Source organism: Solenopsis invicta, chromosome 10, assembly GCF_016802725.1.
Source record: "Solenopsis invicta isolate M01_SB chromosome 10, UNIL_Sinv_3.0, whole genome shotgun sequence".
Lineage (NCBI taxonomy): Eukaryota > Metazoa > Arthropoda > Insecta > Hymenoptera > Formicidae > Solenopsis > Solenopsis invicta.
The window spans coordinates 4,213,896-4,234,853 of record NC_052673.1 but is presented as its reverse complement, the minus strand read 5'-3'; the positions used below and the strand labels follow the sequence as shown (position 1 = coordinate 4,234,853).

The window sequence follows — 20,958 nt, the reverse complement described above, 5'->3', positions numbered from 1 at the left end:
AGTCTTGCGACGTTGCATATTTCCGCGCCGCAATTGTTGACGAGTGCACTCGTAGACGTATGCGATCGCCGGGGTAATCTAATCAGATGTCGAGCTTTACTGGACACATGCGCTACCACGAATTTTATTTTTAAAAATTTCACAAGACATCTGGATGTACGGCTCTCACATTCATTACCGATTGGTATGAATAATACAAATACCAAATTGAAGGGGGTAGTGCGAATTACCATACAATCGGTACACGATAAGTTTAGTAAGACTTTGACATGTTTAACTATTGCGGCTATCACGGATTTGATGATGTCAAAAGTTTTTCGCGATGTGATTAAGTTACCGAAAAATGTTATATTAGCGCATTCAGTTTCATCTTCCGCGTCCCGTCGATTTGTTGATCGGGAGCGATGCTGTCGTTCTCTGTCGGGTAAATAAATTTATCGAATGAGGATCACAATCTCATTATCATATTTGCAGAAAACTTGTCTTGGCTGGGTAGTCGCCGGTAATACAAATGTTAATTTATCCAAAACAACGACGTGTTACTTATCAAGTTTAGAGAATTTGATACTTAGATTTTAGTCCGTTGAGGAAGTTGTGTCAGATAAGCCGAAATTGAGGGAAGAAAATAAGTGCAAAGAATATTTTATAAGGACAGTCTCACGCGATACGCAAGGTCGTTATACAGTCCGTTTTCCGTTTTGCAAAGCAGACAAGCGTCTGGGCAAATAGCGTTCCAATGCGCTTAAGCAATTAACAACAATAAAACGAAAGAGAATTGGCTACATACAAAAGCACATGCCGCAATAATAATAAATTACAAGTGATAAGCTATAGAAGCAATGACAACATACTGTGGAGAAGAACCAAAGAAACGGAGGACAAGATAGAGGATGAATTCAAAGATGAAAACCTAAGAGCGTGGCGTAAAGCTATCAGAACTGATCTGGCGTGCAGAAACAGGCATTACACATTCAAACACTCAGCGAATATGCTCACCATAAAGCAGATACTAGAAGATAATTTAAATAAAGCGGAAGTAACAACTATACTGATAAAGATAAATCGATTGTTAATAAACACTAATAAATTTAAAAATTTAAAAGAAGATAATCTAAATTGTAAGATAGTTGAACCAAAACAGAAACGAGAATAATAGTCAGAATAATAGTTTCTTTGAGGAACACTACTCTGTACTCCTTTGCATCTTATTTACATAAGTTATTAAATGACAATTTACCACAATCTAGAAGTTTTGTTAAAAACAGCTTTGATCTCTATGAACAACTGGCAAAAGAATATCAAGTGATGAGATTTTAATCTCGTTAGATGTCGTTTCGCTATTCACGAATGTTCCTCGAGATCTTGCAATAGAAGGTTTTAAAAAAAAGTGGGAATTAATTAAAAATAACACCAGCTTACCGGAGGATGAATTTATTTTGGCTGTATAATTTATTCTGTCCTCCACTTATTTCATATTTAACAACACAATTTATCAGCAAACTTATGGCACACTGATGGGATCGCCACTCTTGTCAATTATAGCAGATATTGTTATGCAAGATCTAGAGAGCATTGCTCTGAATAATATCGGAATTGTTTGAAAATTCTATTTCCGTTATTGTAGACGACATTTTGTTGGTTTCATCGAAAAATAAAGCAAACATAATTTTGGATACCTTTAATAACATAAATAAGAGATTACAATTCACCACGAAGAATAGAAAACGATCGCAACATCAGCTTCCTAGACATTTCAATCAATGTACACAATGAAACTTTAATATTAAATTGGTACCAAAAACCAACATACTCAGGCAGATATTTATCTTTTTTTTCGGGCCACCCCATACACCACAAAATTGGTACAATATACGGTTTAATTGATAGAGTCATATTATTATCCCATCCTTGATTCTTTCAAAAGAACTTAGAAGTTATAATCGACAAACTTTTGACTAATGGTTATCCTATTGATTTAATTTTTGACAAGATGCGAAGGAGACTGAAGAAATTATTCTTTGAAGTTAAAGAAAGCGAGATGCCTGTTTCAGAAAAAACAACGAAAAAAATCATTGTCGTTTCATAAATAAAAAATGTTTCTAAAACCGTCGCATCGGCAATAGACAAAAATCAGTTTACTATAGGCTACAAATGTCTGAACAAACTTAACAGTATTATAAAAAGACACAAATACAGAAATCAAATAGATAACAACGACAATGTTGTATATAAAATTAACTGCAAAGATTATGACTCAACTTACGTAGGCCAAACCAAAAAGAAACTAAGAACGAGAGTGAACGAACACAGAAAGAACATCAATATAGATGCGTACTTGGTAATCACAGAACATAGAATAGAATACAATCATAGTTTTGATTAGGACAATCCAGAAATTTTGGATTATGAACAAAATTACTACAAAAGATTAATCTCCGAAAAGATTCACATAAAAGCTCAAAAGAACAACATCAATTTGAATAATGACATCGAGTATGTCGATGGATCTTATTTCGATTTATTAGACAGAATCGAAAACAGTAACTTTCGAGACACACGATGAAAAACGTTGTTACGATCAGCTTTGGAATTTTTCTGAGATTTCACCGATCAAATCTGAGGTTACATCGGCCGGCTGTCAAAACATAATTTACTAACATTACGATATATTCATGATTGCTGACGCAGCATCCGGTTATAATAGTCATGAACGTAAAAACAACTAAGAACAAAACGTGGACCCTAGAATTGGACCCCAGGCATACCTGGCACGAACTGTACATACGAGCAACACATAGTATACTATAAATAAGTTTATTTTTGTTAAGTACTTTCCTACAATGTATTGTAACTCTCAAGGGTCATAACTCGAAAAGTACATAACTAAAATAAACTTATTTATAATGTTTGTGAAAGCTTTTGACACCAGCTATTAGATTCTGGAATGAAAAATAGGGTTTTTCATTTCCAAAAATTAATATAATTTTGATTTGACTTTGGCGATGCCATCCAAGATCAAACTGATAAGATCACTAAATAGACCTTTTAAAACCCTACAACTTTTATCTGAAACACTTTTTCCTAAAATACTTAGTTTTCGAAATATTTCGCCGTCCCGAAACTTTCTAAACAGCCCGTATAATAATAATAGACAACGGAAATCTTAGTTTGCTCAATTTCCTTTTACGAAGAAGAGAAGATTGTTATAGCCTAGCCATAACACGGTGCATGGCAGCCGGAATTAGATTACCATGCCCCAGAAATAAAATTGCTTATAAAGCATTTTTGCAACACGAGGCAAATCAGAAAACCCGAAAGCCTAAAACGGCTTAGAAACGTGGTGCGAAAACGCTTACTTCGCGGAAGTAGCAATTGCGCCAGTGGCTTTGCGTAATTACTACATTTAAAAAGCATCGCTTGACACTCAAGCGATGGAGAGTAAGTCAAGTGTCAACACGGAACACATCTACCTGTATTAGCAATACACACAAAGTCATTCATGCAAAAAAACCACCTCTACAAAGGTGTATACGACGAGAGCACAACTGCTTAGCAATATACACACGCACCCAGCAAGATACGAAGCTGTAAAACAAGCCGCCGCTCGTGAGTGTCACAAGACACTCCAAATACACGCATTTCCAAACAACAAACTCATTTCTCCGCCTACCTTCTTGCGGGTCGTTACTCCTTCCTGGTATCTTTGGACTTAAGCTTGACTTCGTACTTTAGCCTTATAACAAAGTGGTCAAATTTCTTTGTACTCGTTTATTCAGTGAAGTCATTATAGTAATTTAGATTAGTGCATATTTATTTGAAAAATTTGGACAACTAAAATATTTTTTTTTGTTTTGTTTAAAAAAGTAAAAAACATGACATACCTAGATTAAATTGCGATTCAACATCTTATATTTGACAATAAATATAAGGATCATTTTTCGAACTATTAACAACATTTACAACATGGACTTACAATTAAACTATTCTCACATGGCACGAGAATTCAGCTATACATATTAGTACACCAACAGACAACAAAGAACGAATACAATTTGAAATTGAGACATATACTTGTTCTGCAAGTTGTGCAAATTTATATAAGATTAAGGTATTAAATAATTGTTACTGACGGCTGATGAACGTCAAATAGACCAAAATATTTCGTCCTACTAAAATATATTATTGTAAAACAACATCTGTCATTGTTCGTTTTGTAGCAAATTAGAGATTTAGCCGAATTGTGAGGCGTAGTGGAAAGAGAGAGAAGAAAGATAGAGGAGAGAGACGGGTATAAGAAGAAGTGGGAAATATGCCCAGCGGAAAGGGAAAAGCACGAGACGAGTGAGGCAAACGATGGAATATGAGAGAAGAAAATAGAAGAATAGAAGTAATGGCAGGACGGGAGCGTGGCGAGGGAAAGGAGTCTGGGACCAGAGCATTAGAAGACAGAAGCTTTCGGACCGGCCTGGGCACAAGATCGAAACCGGAGAAGTCTGGTTGTGTCGTGTGATTGAGAAGGCGTAATCGGAGATACGCTGACACGACGCCCAAAGTCTTGGAAGATACGCATTGCTTCAAAGTTAAAGGCGTCGACGGAGCATGACGCAAGTGCGGAACACCGAGCACGGGTGAACGCGTGAGGTCCTGTGGCTCCGAATCCAGCCACAACACGGCATTGCAGCATTGGATCATATGGCTGATGAACGTGGAGAATCGCCATCTCCTTCGCTCTAAAGGCGCTACGACATCGAACATCACGCCAGATCGTACTCTCTTTCCCTTATCGCTCGCAAACAATACGTGTCGACTATCGTTGGTCCCGCCTGTGGGACTGCGCTCAATGAATTTTGTTAATTAAATTGTCTTCAAGTCTATTGGAAATATAATTAATTTATGCAAATTACTTGTGCATTCACTCTGAGTCTTCTGAGCCCAATTTACGTTACATTTGGCGCCCGAACGAAAAGTTAGGAAACGGTAAATATTGACTCTCAGATCGGAATGTGGCCTTGGATGACTGTATGAGTGATTTGAATGAACCCATACAGCACAGAGAGATTCCAGGAACATTGCAGAATGATTTTATTAAAACATTGTAATATTGCATTTTGATTGCAAAACATTGCTGCAACATTGTTGGAAGATTGCAACAACATTAAGATGTCCGCTTTTTGAAATATTGCATTGAAACATCCCATTTTTCCCTCGTATCATTACATCACATATAGTAATTCCAATGAACAAAACAATATTTGTGTAACATTTTAGAAAAATATTTTTTGCAAAAAAAATCTCGCAAATCTTTTTCGGAAATTTCCAAGCGGTAACCCGTCCAAATCGCGACTTTGGTGAACGTTGCTTGACTTCCGTGATCGCTGCGAATTGATCCCTCATGATGACCTGTAAACACTTTATGCTGATATGTGTATATAACTGGTAGATCTGGTCAATATACGTTATTGAAAAAATGAAATATGTATAATTAAAGCTCAGTATTTATATAAACAAATATAAAATTATAGTTTTTTTTTACTAATTTCTCAAATACAGAATAGCATTTGGAATAACTTTTTTGTTATTTGTTTAAATAAGAATGTAATTAGAAAATATATATCAATATAATACAATAATTAAATTAAATATGAAAAAATTTTTATTAAAAATACAATTAAAAAATATTGTGTGTTCATTGGGCTGTAAATCGACATTTCTTCATATATGGACCTATTTCGTCTATTGATATAAATATTAAAAATTTATGATATTGCAATGTTTCCGGAATATTACTGGCATATGCCATGAGACGTTGCAGGCATTGTTAATTTATGTTTCTGCAATGTCTCCGTAATATTACATTGCAATCTACAACATTGCAACATTGCTGCAATGTTGCTGCAATTTTCTGTGCTGTATGGGGATACGCGTAATTTGGCTAAGAAAGCGTCGGAAGGTATCGAGAAGAACATTAGTACAAAAAAGGCTGATAAAAGGCAAAGTATTGGTGAAAAAATAAAAACGGAGGACAAAATTAAAAAAATAAAAGAACAATTAAGCCAATATAACGCTTTAAACGCGGAAGTGTTAAAGTTGCGTGAAAGACAGGATAAATTCAATAGAATAGAGCGTGAGTTGCAGGAATTACGCCTAAAATGTAGTGAGGAGCGGGAACAGACGCAAAGTTTGCGCGAAAATATTGATAGTTTGACGAGTAATCAGAGTGGCGCGGCTGTACCGAGTTTGTTAGTAGACTTCCAAAGAATGCATCTAGACATTAAAATTCCCAAATTTAAAGATGAGGATGAGAAACATCCAATCAAATATTTAGATGATCTTGAGAATTATTTGAATGTGAAAAACATTGCGAACGCGGCAAGAGTGTTGGTAATAGGAAACAGTTTTGAAGAAAATGCAAAATATTAGTTTGAAAATAATAAGCAAAATTTAATAACGTTTGAACTATTTAAAAAGCATTTTAAGAAAGCATTTTTCTCAATACCTTTACAAATAAAAATCAAAGAGAAATGGCAAAATAGATGATATGAGGAGAAAAACAAGTCGCTAGAGGCCTTTTTCTCGGAATAGAGGAGATTAGCACAATATTTCGAGCCAAAAATGCTAAATTTTGAAGTTAATTTTAAGATTGCGCAGCAGTTGCCTTGGAGGGCGCGGGAGACGTTAGCTGGGGCTGATTTTGAGGATGAACAAACTATCATTAAGAGATTGCAATATATAGATTTAAATTCAGTAGAGAAAAAAGAAAGGAAAAACGATTTGGAAAAGAAGAGTTCAAACTTCCAAATAAAAAATTTAAATGTTCAGGATAGCTAATTAAATGCGAAGGGTCATAATAATAGATTGGGTGACCAGAATAATATGTATAGAAATAAAAATAAAGCTGTGAATCAACAAAATCAATAGGGGAATCAACGGGAATAGATACAAATATCAATATGGTACACAAAATAGAGCGAAATTTAATAACACAGGCAGATATAATTATTACAATCATTACAATCTAAACTATCCAAATTATCAGAATTCAAATTTCCAGAACCAAAATTATCAAAACTTTCAAAATCATATAAACCCAAATTATCAGAACCAACAATATCAAAATTATCAAAATTATCAGAATCACCTAAATAATTATGAACAAACGAAGTCGTATAATTGGGTAAACAAATCAGCACAACCTTGGATGCCAAGAATTCAGAATATGCCTCTCGCGGTTCCAAGCAGCGCAAACATATACATGAACTAATTCAACTGATATTTTGCAGCATTCTTTCAATCGAAATACTATGAACAAACATTTAAACTAACTGCGTACTCGACAGACAAGGGTCCCGTTTTGAGCAGAGGAGATGTTGACATTGAAGAGGACCTACAAAATGGAATTGAGGACGGTGAGACTGGACGTGAAGATGTCAGAAGGACGGACATTGGATGCCCAATTGTAAAGGTAAAGATTTCTGACGGCGTGTATAGAGCGCCCGAGATGCATGTCTCACAATTTTCCGTATAATTAATACGGGAAATTGTGAGACATGCATTTCGGACGCCGTATACGAGAAAATAAGTCGGAAAGACGGCGTGCAAGTGTTGCCCGTGAATAGTATACGAATTTATAATTTAATTGGGAATAAGTATGTTCAGATAAAAAAGTAAATTTTTATAGAAATAATGATTGATCAACAGATAATCGACACAATTTTCTTAGTTGTCCCGCAATTATCGGCAGATGTAATTTTGGGATCAAAATGGCTCGCTCACAATGAAGGCATAATTGATTATAAAAAACTAGAAGTTAGATTGCAAAATGCGGTCATCCGTCCGTTGTGGGTGTCGTTTGAGTGGGTCGCGCTGTCGGAGCAGAATTCGCAGAATAATCAGGAAAAGACAAAAATAAATACAATGAGTAGTCTTACATGTAAGGGGATAAATAATACAAATGAGGACAATTTTGGTTTAGATATTGAAGAAAAAGAAAATATGATGGATGATAGAAAAGATGAAAATAATTTTAATATTAGCAAATTGTTTAAGGAGGAATGAAAACAATATGGAGATGGGTAAGCGCGGAAATATAAAAAAATAATAAGAAAAGAGAAATGCGAGTGAGATTCAAAGGTGAGATGAATGAATTTAGAAAAGTGAAGGAATGGGATAGTAAAGATAATAGAGGTACAGATAAAAATATAGGTGAAGTAGTATTGAGACAAATAAATAGTCAGGAATTTGAGGAGAAACAAAAAATAGAAAGTAGAGTCTGTTCCGACGACGAGATTCGTTCGTGCGTGCGGAAGCTTGCGACGTTGAACGACCGGCGAAGGGCTGCATTGTGCGAAATTTTATACAAAAACAAAGAAGTAATGGAAAATAATATAGTAGGTATTAACGTGTATAAGCACATTATTAAAATGCAGAAAAACCCTTCATACATAAGTCATATCCAGTACCGATACATTATAGAGCTTTAGTGGATATTGAGATAAATAAATTGTTAAAGCAGGGCATAATTGAGCGTGTCGATAGTGAGTTTTGTAATCCTTTGCGCATAGTAAAAAGTCCAACGGTCAAATTAGGATTTGCTTAGACGCGTGCATGCTAAATAAATACGTAGAAGCTGACAACGGGAGCCCACCATTAATTAATGAAATCCTGCAAAAGCATGAATGGGTGCGATTTATGATCTCGTTAGATATGAGGAACGGATATTGGCAAGTCCCATTAGAGGAAGCTTCGAGAAGATTCACCGCATTCATTCATAACGGTTCGGTATATCACTTTTGTAGAGTGCCTTTCGGTCTAAAAACTGCAGGAAGTGCATTCATGAGGGCGATTAGAAGGATTCTTGATTATTCGGTAAACCTTTACAAAAGGGGAGCAGTCTCTGACGACCTTGACCTTGACATATGTTATCAAGAAGGGAGGGTACTGAGTAACATACAAAAGATTTTAAGTAATGCTCACGTCTTATTAAAAAAATATCGTTGCAGAAAGAAAAAAACAGTTTTTCTTACTTATTTCAGAAAATATTCATTTTACAAAGAAATGTGTCAAACAAAAAATGAAGCTCGTAATAAGCTCTAAAAAAAGGTCATATACATATTTTATCTAACTTCAATACTTTAGTCGTTATAATAGAAAAACTGTTTTAAAATAAGTTTTTTAAATTCTCAATAGTTTTGCGTGAAAAGTAGATGCTTGGGCGGGGAGCGCCCCCCCGCACCCTTTCACCGTATTTTTTCTAACCCAACCCACCTCGTCTCAGTCGGTCCACTAACGTCGGAATGGATGCGGGAGGGGGTGGACCGTTACATGTGTGTGTACTTGTTTCGCTCCCGAGACAGAGGGGGGGGGGGGGACCTTGTTTTGTGTAGCTATTTAGTACAAGCATGGAAAGTCTATACATAGAAAAATATGCGTTGTTTTGATTTCGTTTACGGTTTAGTGTATGTCAGACAGTCAGTCAAATAACTTCGTGTTCGACTTCTGTAAATCATGCATTTCCATGAGTTTATTCATTTAACTCACGATATTGACCGCTTGGGGAATTTTTTGTGTGATAAAAATGTTGTACGGAGTGAAATAATATGTCCAAGATGTCAACATTCACTGTACACACATACATCTAACGGTCCACCCCCTCCCATATCCATCCTGACATTAATGGACCGACTGAGACGAGGTGGGTTGGGTTAGAACAAATACGGGGAAGGGGTGCGGGGGAGAGGCGGAGCCCCTCCCCCGCCCAAGCATCTACTTTTCACACAAAATTACTAAAAATAAAAAAAATTATTTTAAAACAGTTTTTCTACTATAACGACTAAAGTTTTGAAGTTAAATAAAAAATGTGTATGACCTTTTTTATAGAGCTTATTACTAGCTTCATTTTTTGTTTAACACATTTTTTCGTAAAATAAATATTTAGTGAAATAATTAAGAAAAACTATTTTTTCTTTTTCTGATAATATTTTTTTAATAAGACGAGAGCATTACTTAAAACCTTTTGTATGTTACTCAGTACCTTCCCATTGATAACATATGTCAAGGTCAAGGTCGTCAGAGGCTGCTCCCCTTTTGTAAAGGTTTACCGATTATTCCTTTGATTCGTTTGTAACAGTCTATATCGATGATATTTTGATAACATCCAAAAGTTTTGAAGAGCACCTCTGGCATTTAGATTTGGTGCTACAAAGGTGAAATAAATTTAACTTCAAGATCAACCTAGAAAAAGCAAGATTTTGTTAAGATGAGATGCCTTTCCTTGGTGTAATTTTGTCGAGAGATAGCATTAGGCCAGACCCTGACAAAATAAAAGTTATTCAAAACTTTAACACCCCCGCAAATAGGACTCAATTGCAGCAATTTATTGGAATATGTAACTGTTATCAAAAATTCAATCAAAATTATTTGGTACTGTTGCAGCCATTCAGGGAGTTGTTGAGTACAAAAAATAAATAGAAATGGACTATGGAGTGTCAGAAAGCCTTTGAAAAACTAAAAAATGCATTCCTCAAAACAGTCATTCTTTATCATTTTATTCCAAATAAGCCATTTTTTTCTGCAAACGGATGCGAGTAATGAGAGCATTTCAGAAATCTTGTATCAATACGATAATGAAAATAATCAGGGAATTGTGTCGATTCTCAGTAGATGACAAAGTAGGAAAATAATTATACTACAACTGAAAAAGAGATGCTCGCAATAATTTATTCAGTAACAAAGATGAGAACGTATCTATTGGGGAAACACTTTTACATTGTCACGGATCACAAAACGTTAATTTTCTTTACATTAATGTCGTATAATAATTTGAGAATGATGCGTTGGAATTTATTGCTACAACAGTATTCCTTCTCTATAATTTTTTGTCCTGGAAAAGAAAACATAGTCGCAGATTTTTTTAGTAGAAATATGTTGGACATAAAACCAGCCTTAAGTGACAACGAGTGTACAATCCTAAATATACAAAAACAAATAATAAGATCTCAGGAGGATCATCAGAATATAATAATATATAATTTAACAAGTATTTTTCTTGAAGTAAAGTTAAAGAGTGAAATTAAGAACACTGTAAAACTACAACATAAAGATAGTGAGATTAGAATATTAATACAAAAGATTAAAAACAACAAAGAAATTGTAGGATATTGTGTGAAAGATGATGTATTATTTCAAAGATCCAGATTTGCAAATGTTTGGAGACTGGTCATTCCCAGAGGATTTGCTAAAATGTTGATCGACGAGGTACACATTAATCTTGGACATGTAGGAATGTACAAAATTATAAAATATCTGGAAAAATTGTACTTTTGGAAAAAAATGCATGCTGAAGTAAAGAAAATAATAAAGCAATGTGATTTATGTCAAAAAACAAAACCTAACAATATAGCAATGATTGGTGAATACTGTGCAATAATTCCATCTGCTCTGCATGTTTTAACAACAGTAGATTTATATGGTCCTCTGCCGAAATCTAAGACGGGCATGCAGTATCTATTTGTCGTAATGGATACATTCTCAAAACTTGTATCTCTAACCCGATAAAAAAAGCCACCGCTGAAACGTGTGTCAGAAAGCTTTTGAATGACTACGTTAAAAGAAATGGAAAGCCTAAATCGGTGTTGAGCAATCATGGCACTCAATTCACTTCAAAAATTTGGAAAAACAAAATCAAAGAAGAAGGAGTCAAAGTAACGTATTCGTCCATCCGGCATCTCCAATCCTACCGAGTGAGTGATGAGGAAGTTAGGAAAGATGTTGCGAGTACTGTGTCACAATAAACATTCAGCGTAGGTAAACCACATAAACAAAATTGAACAGATTTTAAATGTAACGTCGCACCGGATTTACTCCACACGCGTTACATTTTGGTTCGGATCCTACATTTAAGATAAAAGAGTTGATAAAATTCCCACAATCCGAGGAATATCCAGCAAACGTTAAAATTCAAATAGCGCTAAAAAATGTAAAAGAAAAATTTGAGCAGCGCAAAAAAAATCAAAAAAGCATCAGTAAAATTGTTCTCAAAGTACACAATCTAGTACTGTTAAAGGTTCCGCCTATTTCCAAAGCGATAGATAAAACCGTTAAAAAATTCTTCCATTTATATGAAGGTCCGTATAGAATACATAAAGTATTAGATAACAATGCATTTGTATTAGGTAATATTGACACAAAAGTGAAAGGTACATTTAATAGACAGTCCTTAAAAAGTATTATAGTTTGGACGAAACGTGACAATAAAACGTAGAAATAAAAATGTATATATTGTAAATTATATATTTTGTAAATAGAAGAACTATATATTGTAAATAGAAGAATTAAGAATTTAAGATAAATAGAACATAAGATACAATGATAAGGACACGATGTGAATTACATTTAAAGTAGTAATAGCATATTTTTTTTATTCGACTTGTAATTCTCGTCAAATAAAAAAAAGAGGGGGGGGGTAAATGTAGCAATTTAGAGATTTAGCCGAATTGTGAGGCGTAGTGGAGAGAGAGAAAAAAGATAGAAGAAAGAGATAGGTATAGGGAAAAGTGGGAAATATGCCCACCGGAAAAGGAAAAGCGCGAGACAAGCGAGGCGATGGAATGTGAGAGAAGGAAATATAAGAATAGAAGTAATGGTAGGAGGGGAGCGTGGCAAGGGAAAGGAGTCGGGGACCGGAGAATTAGGAGACAGAAGCTTTCGAACCGGCCTGGGCACAAGATCAAAACCGGAGGAATCCGGCTGTGTCGTGTGATTGAGAAGACGTAATCGGGGATACACTGACACGACGCCCAGAGTCTTGGAAGATACGCATTGCTCCAAAGTTAAAGGCGTCGACGGACGCAAGTGCGGAACACCGAGCACGCGTGAGGTCTTGCGCCTCCGAATTCAGCCACAACACGGCATCGCAGCACTGAATCATATGACTGATGAACGTGGAGAATTGTCATCTCCTTCGCTCTAAAGGCGCTACGACATCAAACATCACGCCAGGTCGTACTCTCTCTCCTTTATCGCTACGCGCGCAAACGATACGTGTCGTTGGTCCCGCCTGTAGAACTGCGCTCAATAAATTTTGTTAATTAAATTGTCTTCAAGTCTATTGGAAATATAATTAATTTATGAATCACTTGTGCATTCACTCTGAGTCTTCCGAGCCCAATTTACGTTACAGTTTCTTACCTTTTATAATTTATATTAATTATAATGATATCATTTTTGTACGTTAATTGGGTTTAGCACTCTTTAGAAATAGTTTTTAACATAAATGAACTGTTTTTTTATTGTCAGCACACATTTAGTTTTATAAATTAGTTACTAGTAAATTCTACTTAACTAATCAGAACTTATTCTAATTGTTAATTATTACTTGATAAATATAAAAATCTCACCTGGTATCGTTTTTGCGCCCATTTTATGTGAAAATGAAATTAGCGCTATACCAACTAAAGCGCAGTCTAGCAGCGGTTTTGTTAAACTAGAATACAGATGCGCTACAGAACTGGCTAGCTCTGACAAGTCATCTGTCAGTCTTTGCTCGGCCCCACCGAGCCTAGTGTCTAGAGCTGATACCCTATAGTAAGTCTGTTGACTCAGGTACATCTTGTAGGCGTATTTAACCAGACGCTCCCTGCAGAAAAAAATAAAAGTATTAAATTTTATTTTACATATTATAATTTTTTAATTTATCTAAATTAGGATATTGCTATTGTTTTTAACTCTAATATGGTTTAAAGGGCAAATGCATTCCAAGAAAATTTTCAAACTACGCTACTGACAAGGGGAGTCTGCGACACGGTGTATCAACGGTTTTAATAAAATTTTATTGGTGTGTAGTATTGACTTACACTTTTACTGTAGTAAAGCCATTTGTTGAAAAATTTAGACATTTTTGAGAAAATGATGATTAAATATTTCCAGCATCTATATTATTATTACAGAAAAACGATTATCGAGTTATCGAAATAGCGTGGTGCGTTAGGACGTCAACTACGTTACGATAAAAGTTTCCTTGAAGTCCGGATAATTTAACACCGGAGCTGTCGTTAGCTTTTCTTTTAACGTGTCGAACGCATACTGTTGAATAGTTGCCTATAAGTTTTTTATCTTCCTGAGTCAGTGCTGTGAACTTTTTATCTTTCTGAATCAGTACTTAGAGGCTTGGCTATTTTAGAAAAATTATCTATAAATCTTTAATAGTACCCGGCTAATCCTAGAAATGCCTGTACGTCCTTTACCTTATTTGCTGTGAGAAAGTTTTTTACTGCGATTATTTTTGCAGGGTCTGGTCGTATTCCACTTTCGGTGATTACGTGATCTAAGTAGTTGACTTCTTTGCGCAGAAATTCACATTTATTGATTTGTAATTTAAGATTACTTTTTCTTAATCTCTGAAATGTTTCGATAAGGCAGCGGTTATGTTCTTGCAGGCTGACTTATAACGATATGACAATATCGTCTAGATGTATGAGATACCTAATGCCTTGTATGCTGGCAAAAAAGAAGTTCATTAACCGCTGGAATGTCGCCGGTGCGTGTTTTAGCCCGAATGGTATTCGATTGTACTCATAATGCCCGTAAGATATTGAAAATACTGTTTTGCATTTATCTCGTTCCGCCATCCAAATCTGATGGTAGCCCGACGCTAAGTCTAATGTTGAAAAATATTTGGCGCTTTCCAACTGGTCCAATATATCCGTGATATTTAGCAGTGGAAATGAGTCGCCACTGATCAAGTCATTGAGTTTTTTGAAGTCAACTACGATTCGCAATTGTTTTTCCTGGATGTATTGCTCTTTTTTAGAACCACCATTATCAGTGCGTTCCATTGGCTCGCACTGGGTCTGACTATCTTATCCGCTAGCATTTTGCTTATTTATTTATTAATTTCCTTGTGTTTTTCTGGTAATCTGTATGGCCGGATATTTACCGGGGCGCTGTCGCTTTTCGTATTAATTTCGTGTTGTACTGTAGTTGAGATATGCGTTAGCGTGTCTTCCTCTAGAAAAAACATGTCAACGAATTCTTCACATTCTTTTTATAATGCTTTTCGTTCTTCTTTGCTTAGGTGCTTCGTGCGGAGCAATTCTTTTAATTTTTCTTGCCGCATTAGTATCGGAGGTTCATTTTTTTTCTCTTATGTGTGCTGTGTACACCGTTTTGGTGTCTCCTTCCTCCACGGCGTCTAATGTTACGCACGCCGTCTGTATGTCTACCGCTTCTTCTTTTGTGTATATTACGCACGTGTAGTTGTGCGGCTTTACTAAGCATGTACTTCTGCAGTCATTGATCGCTGTGTTTCCGCTTGTCATCTATCCCCGTTCTTCCTTCTTCTTGCCACTGTTTAATCCATTTTTGCACATTCGACTCATTGCATGGAATAATCGGTAGATGATCGTCGTTTACGGGTGTGAAGACTGAAAAATTGTCGCCATGATTCCAAATATTTCCTTACGGGTGAAGTAGGTAGGATACTGGACTGACTATTGAGTTGGTTCCAATATTATTAAATGGTTCTTTTCAGACCCACCAATTTATTTAACGGTGCAACATTTATCCAAAACGCATAATGTTATTATTATTTAAAAAACATTAAAGAACCAACTTTTAATTTTAATTTATTTAATTTTAATATATATAATTTTAATTTATTTTTTTATTTTTTTCGCTTCCAGTAAAAATATTTCATATATAACTATACTCGTAATTATACATAAATATGTAGACTAATAAAGTAATAAACATTAATAATAAAAATATTTGATCTATAAAATTATTCATGTCCATTCCAAGCGCGCGCGTGCGTTATCATTTCCGATTCAGCGTCGGTAAGTCAAGCTACTTACTATGATTTTCGAATCGTTGCACCGCACTGTACACGCCGGGTGCACTTTTGGCTTTTCTTATAATGCCGGTTCTGTTTACGTCTGCAATGACTTGGATAATTGTTTCACTCCGTGGTTGCAGTGTGATTTGTTTACATGGGTAGAACGTTAATCGTGTATTGTCGATTATTATTTGCGTAATTGCACGTTGCTTTATTTTTTCGTATGAAATCCACTCCAAGCATTCCGTCGTAGCTTATTGGCGCATTATCTTTTATAACGTATAATGGATGTTTCTTTAATGTCGTATTTATGATTACGTGTATGTATGTTTTCCTCAGTGTTTCTAAGACATGACCTAATATTTCTGTTATCCGTACCTGTTCTTTTATTATTTTGTTGTCATTTTTCAACGTCTTTAATTTGATTAGGGAGATCGCCACTCCCGTATCAAATAAAAACTCTATTTTATTTTTTGCTGCTTCCTTTATGGGCAGTGAGATTAAATCCAACCCGTTATCGGCGTGTGACGCGCGCGCAAGTACCACTCGATACTCCACGGCCGTTCGCCTGGACAGTTTCCTTTCTTCGTCTTTGTCGTCGCTACTATGCGCGTCCGCGGCCTTGATTGCTCTCATTCTCTCTTGATTACCGTCTTTCTTATATTCTCGTCCGTTTTTATTCGGGCTGTTCGTGAAAATTTCGTTTTTTCGGGTTGGCCGTTTAGAGTCCAGCATTCTTGACGGGTATGTCCCTTCTTCCGACAATGATTACAATATTTATTGACTGCATTTACCCGGGGTCGTTTATCTGGTTTTGGCAGTAAGAATCTGTTAGTGTATCTGCTACTTCGGCAGTTTTGGCCCCAATGACCAGTTCTGACATTGTATTGTGCCGTGCAAGGAAAACCGTTTGTTGGGTTCATATTTATTCTTATCTTGGTAAACGGAGATACGATTATTCGCGCCCTTTACTTTCTCTTCGGCGGTTGCGCCTCTTATTACTAGAGTAGTGTACCTTTGCAATCGCACAAGTAATTTTATCTCCTCATGTAGCCCGGTTTGATAGATATTGAGTGCCTGTTCTTTAATGCTATCTAATATGGCTCGCTGTTGTTCCGAAGAGTGATCTTTCCTTTCCTTCAAATGAATAAAATAATTCCATTGCTAATATGTCCGTTCGACGGCCGAACTCTTGAGCGCTCTCGTTATTTCTTGACTTTAGGGAATGAAATTCTATTTGCAGGTGCACGGTGCTTTTTTTTCCTAAGTATTCACTCTCGAGCTCTCGTTTGAGTTGCTCAAAGTTCTCTATTTTTTGCGTCTGGTCATTGTTTTACCTTTAAATTTGGTGCATACGTATATTATAACTTCCAATAATGTACGTTCCTCCGCGGGATGAATATTTTTTATCGCATATGAGCTGGTGTTTAGAAATTCTTTAACGCGGTTTCGGAATGTCCCGTCGATCTTGGGGATATTACGCGCGTCATTTAGAAAGCTTACGGTGGACTCGCGCTGATTACGTATGTCGTGAGATGTTCGACCATACGTTGTCTCAAACGCGTGATCGTGAAAATTGAGACGGCAGCTTGTGTTGACGCATAGTCTCGGTTCACAATGCCCGCAACTTGTGTACGTAATTCCTTTATATTTTGAATTAATTGTCGTATTGCGGCGTTGGTTACGGGCATGAGATGCACTACTTCTTCGCGTATGCTATTCAGTCTGCTTGGTTCTGCATTCATTGAATCGTGCAGTAATTATATTTCATTATTGATTTCATTGTTCGTCGGAATCGTTGGCCCTACGGACCTGTCGACAGGAAAGTGGGCTAACCGGAAGTTAGCGTCAAAGTGCGTCCGAGTGTCATCGGCGTTCTGTTCCATTAGGCTGAAGTCGTGTGTTCGTACCGCGAATTCGCGTTCAGTTACGTTGTTTTTGATGTCTGAGTCGTCGTCACCTGTGAGTGCTAGTGTTCTTAACATGTTGTCTATTATTTGCTCTAACGTTTATCTTGATAGCAGTCAGAGTGTCATTCGACATTTACGGAAAACATGAATGAATTAAACGACTTGCAGTATTACGGCAACTACTACCGCTCCCATGGTGTCAGTTTTCTGTTGCGCTCCGTAACTGGATGCTTGGCGGCTATTTCTGTAAGGCAGTAGATCAGCGTGGCCTTTTGTCGGCTCGGCGGCTCGGCTATCCGGTAATTCGGCGTTTTGGCGTCTCGGTGGCTCGGCGATTCGGCGTCTCAGCGATGCGTAGGTGGATTTCCACTGGTTTTGGCAGGGGTGTCTCAACCTGGCTTGCCCTTTATCTTTTTGGTCTTTCAGAATTATCTCTTCTCCGTAGTGTCGGGATAGGTTCCACTTCTGGCACCAGTTTGTTGTGCGGCTAACGCACTAAGCGGGCCTAAGCTTGCGGACATCAGGTTCTCGAAGTCCCGTGAAGTGATTTAAAGAGGAAGAATCTGGTGATTGTGTAGAATAAATATATTGGTCTTACAGTTGTTAGTTACAGCGTTGTTACACCTGGTATAACTCTAATATTTGGCGTGGCACGACGGGACACACTGTCTCACACTCAGTTTAATGAATTATTTATTACATGAATTACTCATTGCTCGATCGTTTAGGCGGCGGTTTAATACAGAAGTAATTGCGCAAAGCCGCTGTTTAGCGCAATCGCTTGTCAGCGTTTTCGTGAAACAGTTATTCTAAGTAGTCCGTGGGTTTTTGGGATTTATGTTGTGAAAATGCTTAAATGTGCTTGTTTTCGTGGTATGGTAACCTCATTTGGTTGCCATGCCCCGCGTTATTGCTTAACTATAACAAATATAATTTAACGTTAATGGGTTACTACTATTTAATTTGTGAAAGAAGAAATTTTGGCCTATTTTACGCAAAATTGCTTTTTTCTGAATTTTTTTAGAAATAGACTTTTATAAACCTTTCACTGTTGCAATATATAGTGATGTTTTTAAACCTATAAATTTAAATAGTTTTTTAATAGAGTTTGTTATGGATATAAATAATGTAATGAATAACGAATTTTTAACAAATAAACCATTTTTATAAAATTTCATTGTTTCATATGTAATACGCCAGTGCAATTTTTTATAAAAATGATAAGATGAAATTTGTTTGGACATAGTGAAATATAAACTATGCATCTTTTAGATGCACTAAAAGATGCATAGTTTATATTATAAAAACCAAAGTGGTTTTAGTGCGTGCGAAAGATACATGATTTATGGTTCAGGATATGAAAACATGATGGTTTATTGTTTTCCAAATAGGCGACTTCAAATAGAAGAATCATTTAGAAATCATGATAATGCTGAGCATCATATTGGGCATATCCTTTTAGTACGAGTATACATAAAATCAAAAATTAACATTATTTTGGATTTTGTATTGGATAAAATGCATTTATGTAGTGAAATTACTAAAAAATTAATTGAATATTGAATTTTATGTTCTGACAAAGCGCAAATAAGTAGAGTTAAGAGATTAGAAGGTAAATATGTTAAATAGGGGAGGCAGCCTCGACAACCTTGACCTTGACATATGTTGTCAAGGTTATGACCCTGAGTAACGTCCAATAAGTTTTAGCCGTCGCTTGCCCTTCGTTAAAAAGTTATAATCATAAAGGTTTATAAAAATTAAAAATAGTAACTACACATATATTATTTCTAACCTAACCTACCTACCCCTATTTTTGTTGTAATTTGTAATGATATTAGATTTGACATTTTGGGTTAGGTTACGCGCGCACACGCACACGCTAACGCACACTGCGCGAAAAACTTGAATATTCACATGTAGTACAGAAAACGCGTGGGCGGGGGAGAGGCGAAGCCTCTCCTCCTGCATCCCCATCCCGTATTTTTCCTAACCTAACTTAACCCTATTTTAGTTGTAATTTGGCCAAGGATATCCAATTGACCACGTTGCAATATTAGATTAAAAATTAAATTAAAATAGAATTAGGAATTAGGTTGAGTTAGGAAAAATACGAGAAGAGGATGCATGAAAAGATTCTCTGTACCACACATAAAAATTTTTCCTAATCCATAATTTCAAATCTAATATCATTACAAATTTCGTCAAAAATAAGGATAAGTTAGGTTAGAAAAAATACGGTAAGAGGGTGCAGGGAAGGGGCGGAGCCCTGCACTCGCTCTCCGTATTTTTGTGTAGTTATTGCTTTTAATTTTTATAAACTTTTTATGATTATAACTTTTTAACAAAGAACGAGCGACGGCTAAAACTTGTTGAGCGTTATTCAGGATCATGACCTCGATAATACATGTCAAAGTCAAGGTCATCGGGCCTGCCTCCCCTATTCGATATATTTACCGATTAGAATTATCATGAAGAACGTTATTCTTTCCAAAAAAGCATGTAAAGAATATGTCAAATATGTATCAAAGTAATTGTTGCCGTTTTTGCGCGATGCTGATTGGTTCTCTCGCTGCGCTAACTTAGTAAACGGCTGTCATCGCGGAGATCGCTTATTTTGACTATGTGTATTAAAAGATTAGTAAAACTTTACAAATGGGAGCAGCTTCTGACGACCTTGACCGTGACATATGTTATCAATGGGAAGGTACTGAGTGACATACAAAACGTTTTGAGTAATGTTCACTTCTTATTAAAGAATATTATTGAAGAAAGTTTTTTTTTAATTTTTAATAGTTTTGCGTGAAAGCAGATGCTTGGGTGGGAGAGGAGCTCTGCTCCTCCTCCGCACCCACGCCCCGTATTTTTTCTAACTTAATCAACTCTGTCTCAGTTGGTCCACTAACGATGGGGTGGGTGCAAGAGGGGGTGGAATTACCGTGTGTGTGTGTGTGTGTGTGTGTGTGTGTGTGTGTGTGTGTGTGTGTGTGTGTGTGTGTGTGTGCTGTGTGTGTGTGTGTGTGTGTGTGTGTGTGTGTGTGTGTGTGTGTGTGTGTGTGTGTGTGTGTGTGTGTGCGCGTGTGCGTGTGCGTGTGCGTGTGCGTGTGTACTTGTTTCGCTCCCGATGCACAGGAAAATAATTTGAGCCTAATAGCCTAACATAACCCAACCTACTAAAAATAAAAAAAATTATTTTAAAACAATTTTTTTTACTATAATGTA

The 20,958-nt window shown here is 36.3% G+C and overlaps 1 protein-coding gene across 1 annotated transcript in view; it reads right to left on the bottom strand.

Annotated features, from left to right (window-relative positions):
* LOC105198748 (ATP-binding cassette sub-family D member) overlaps positions 1 to 20,958 on the bottom strand; it is a 105,269-nt gene that overhangs the window by 71,178 nt on the left and 13,133 nt on the right. Inside the window, exon 2 of the mRNA XM_039454681.1 lies at positions 13,395 to 13,633. Within this exon, the coding sequence (XP_039310615.1) occupies positions 13,395 to 13,633 (239 nt within the window). The remainder of the gene's footprint in view (positions 1 to 13,394; positions 13,634 to 20,958) is intronic.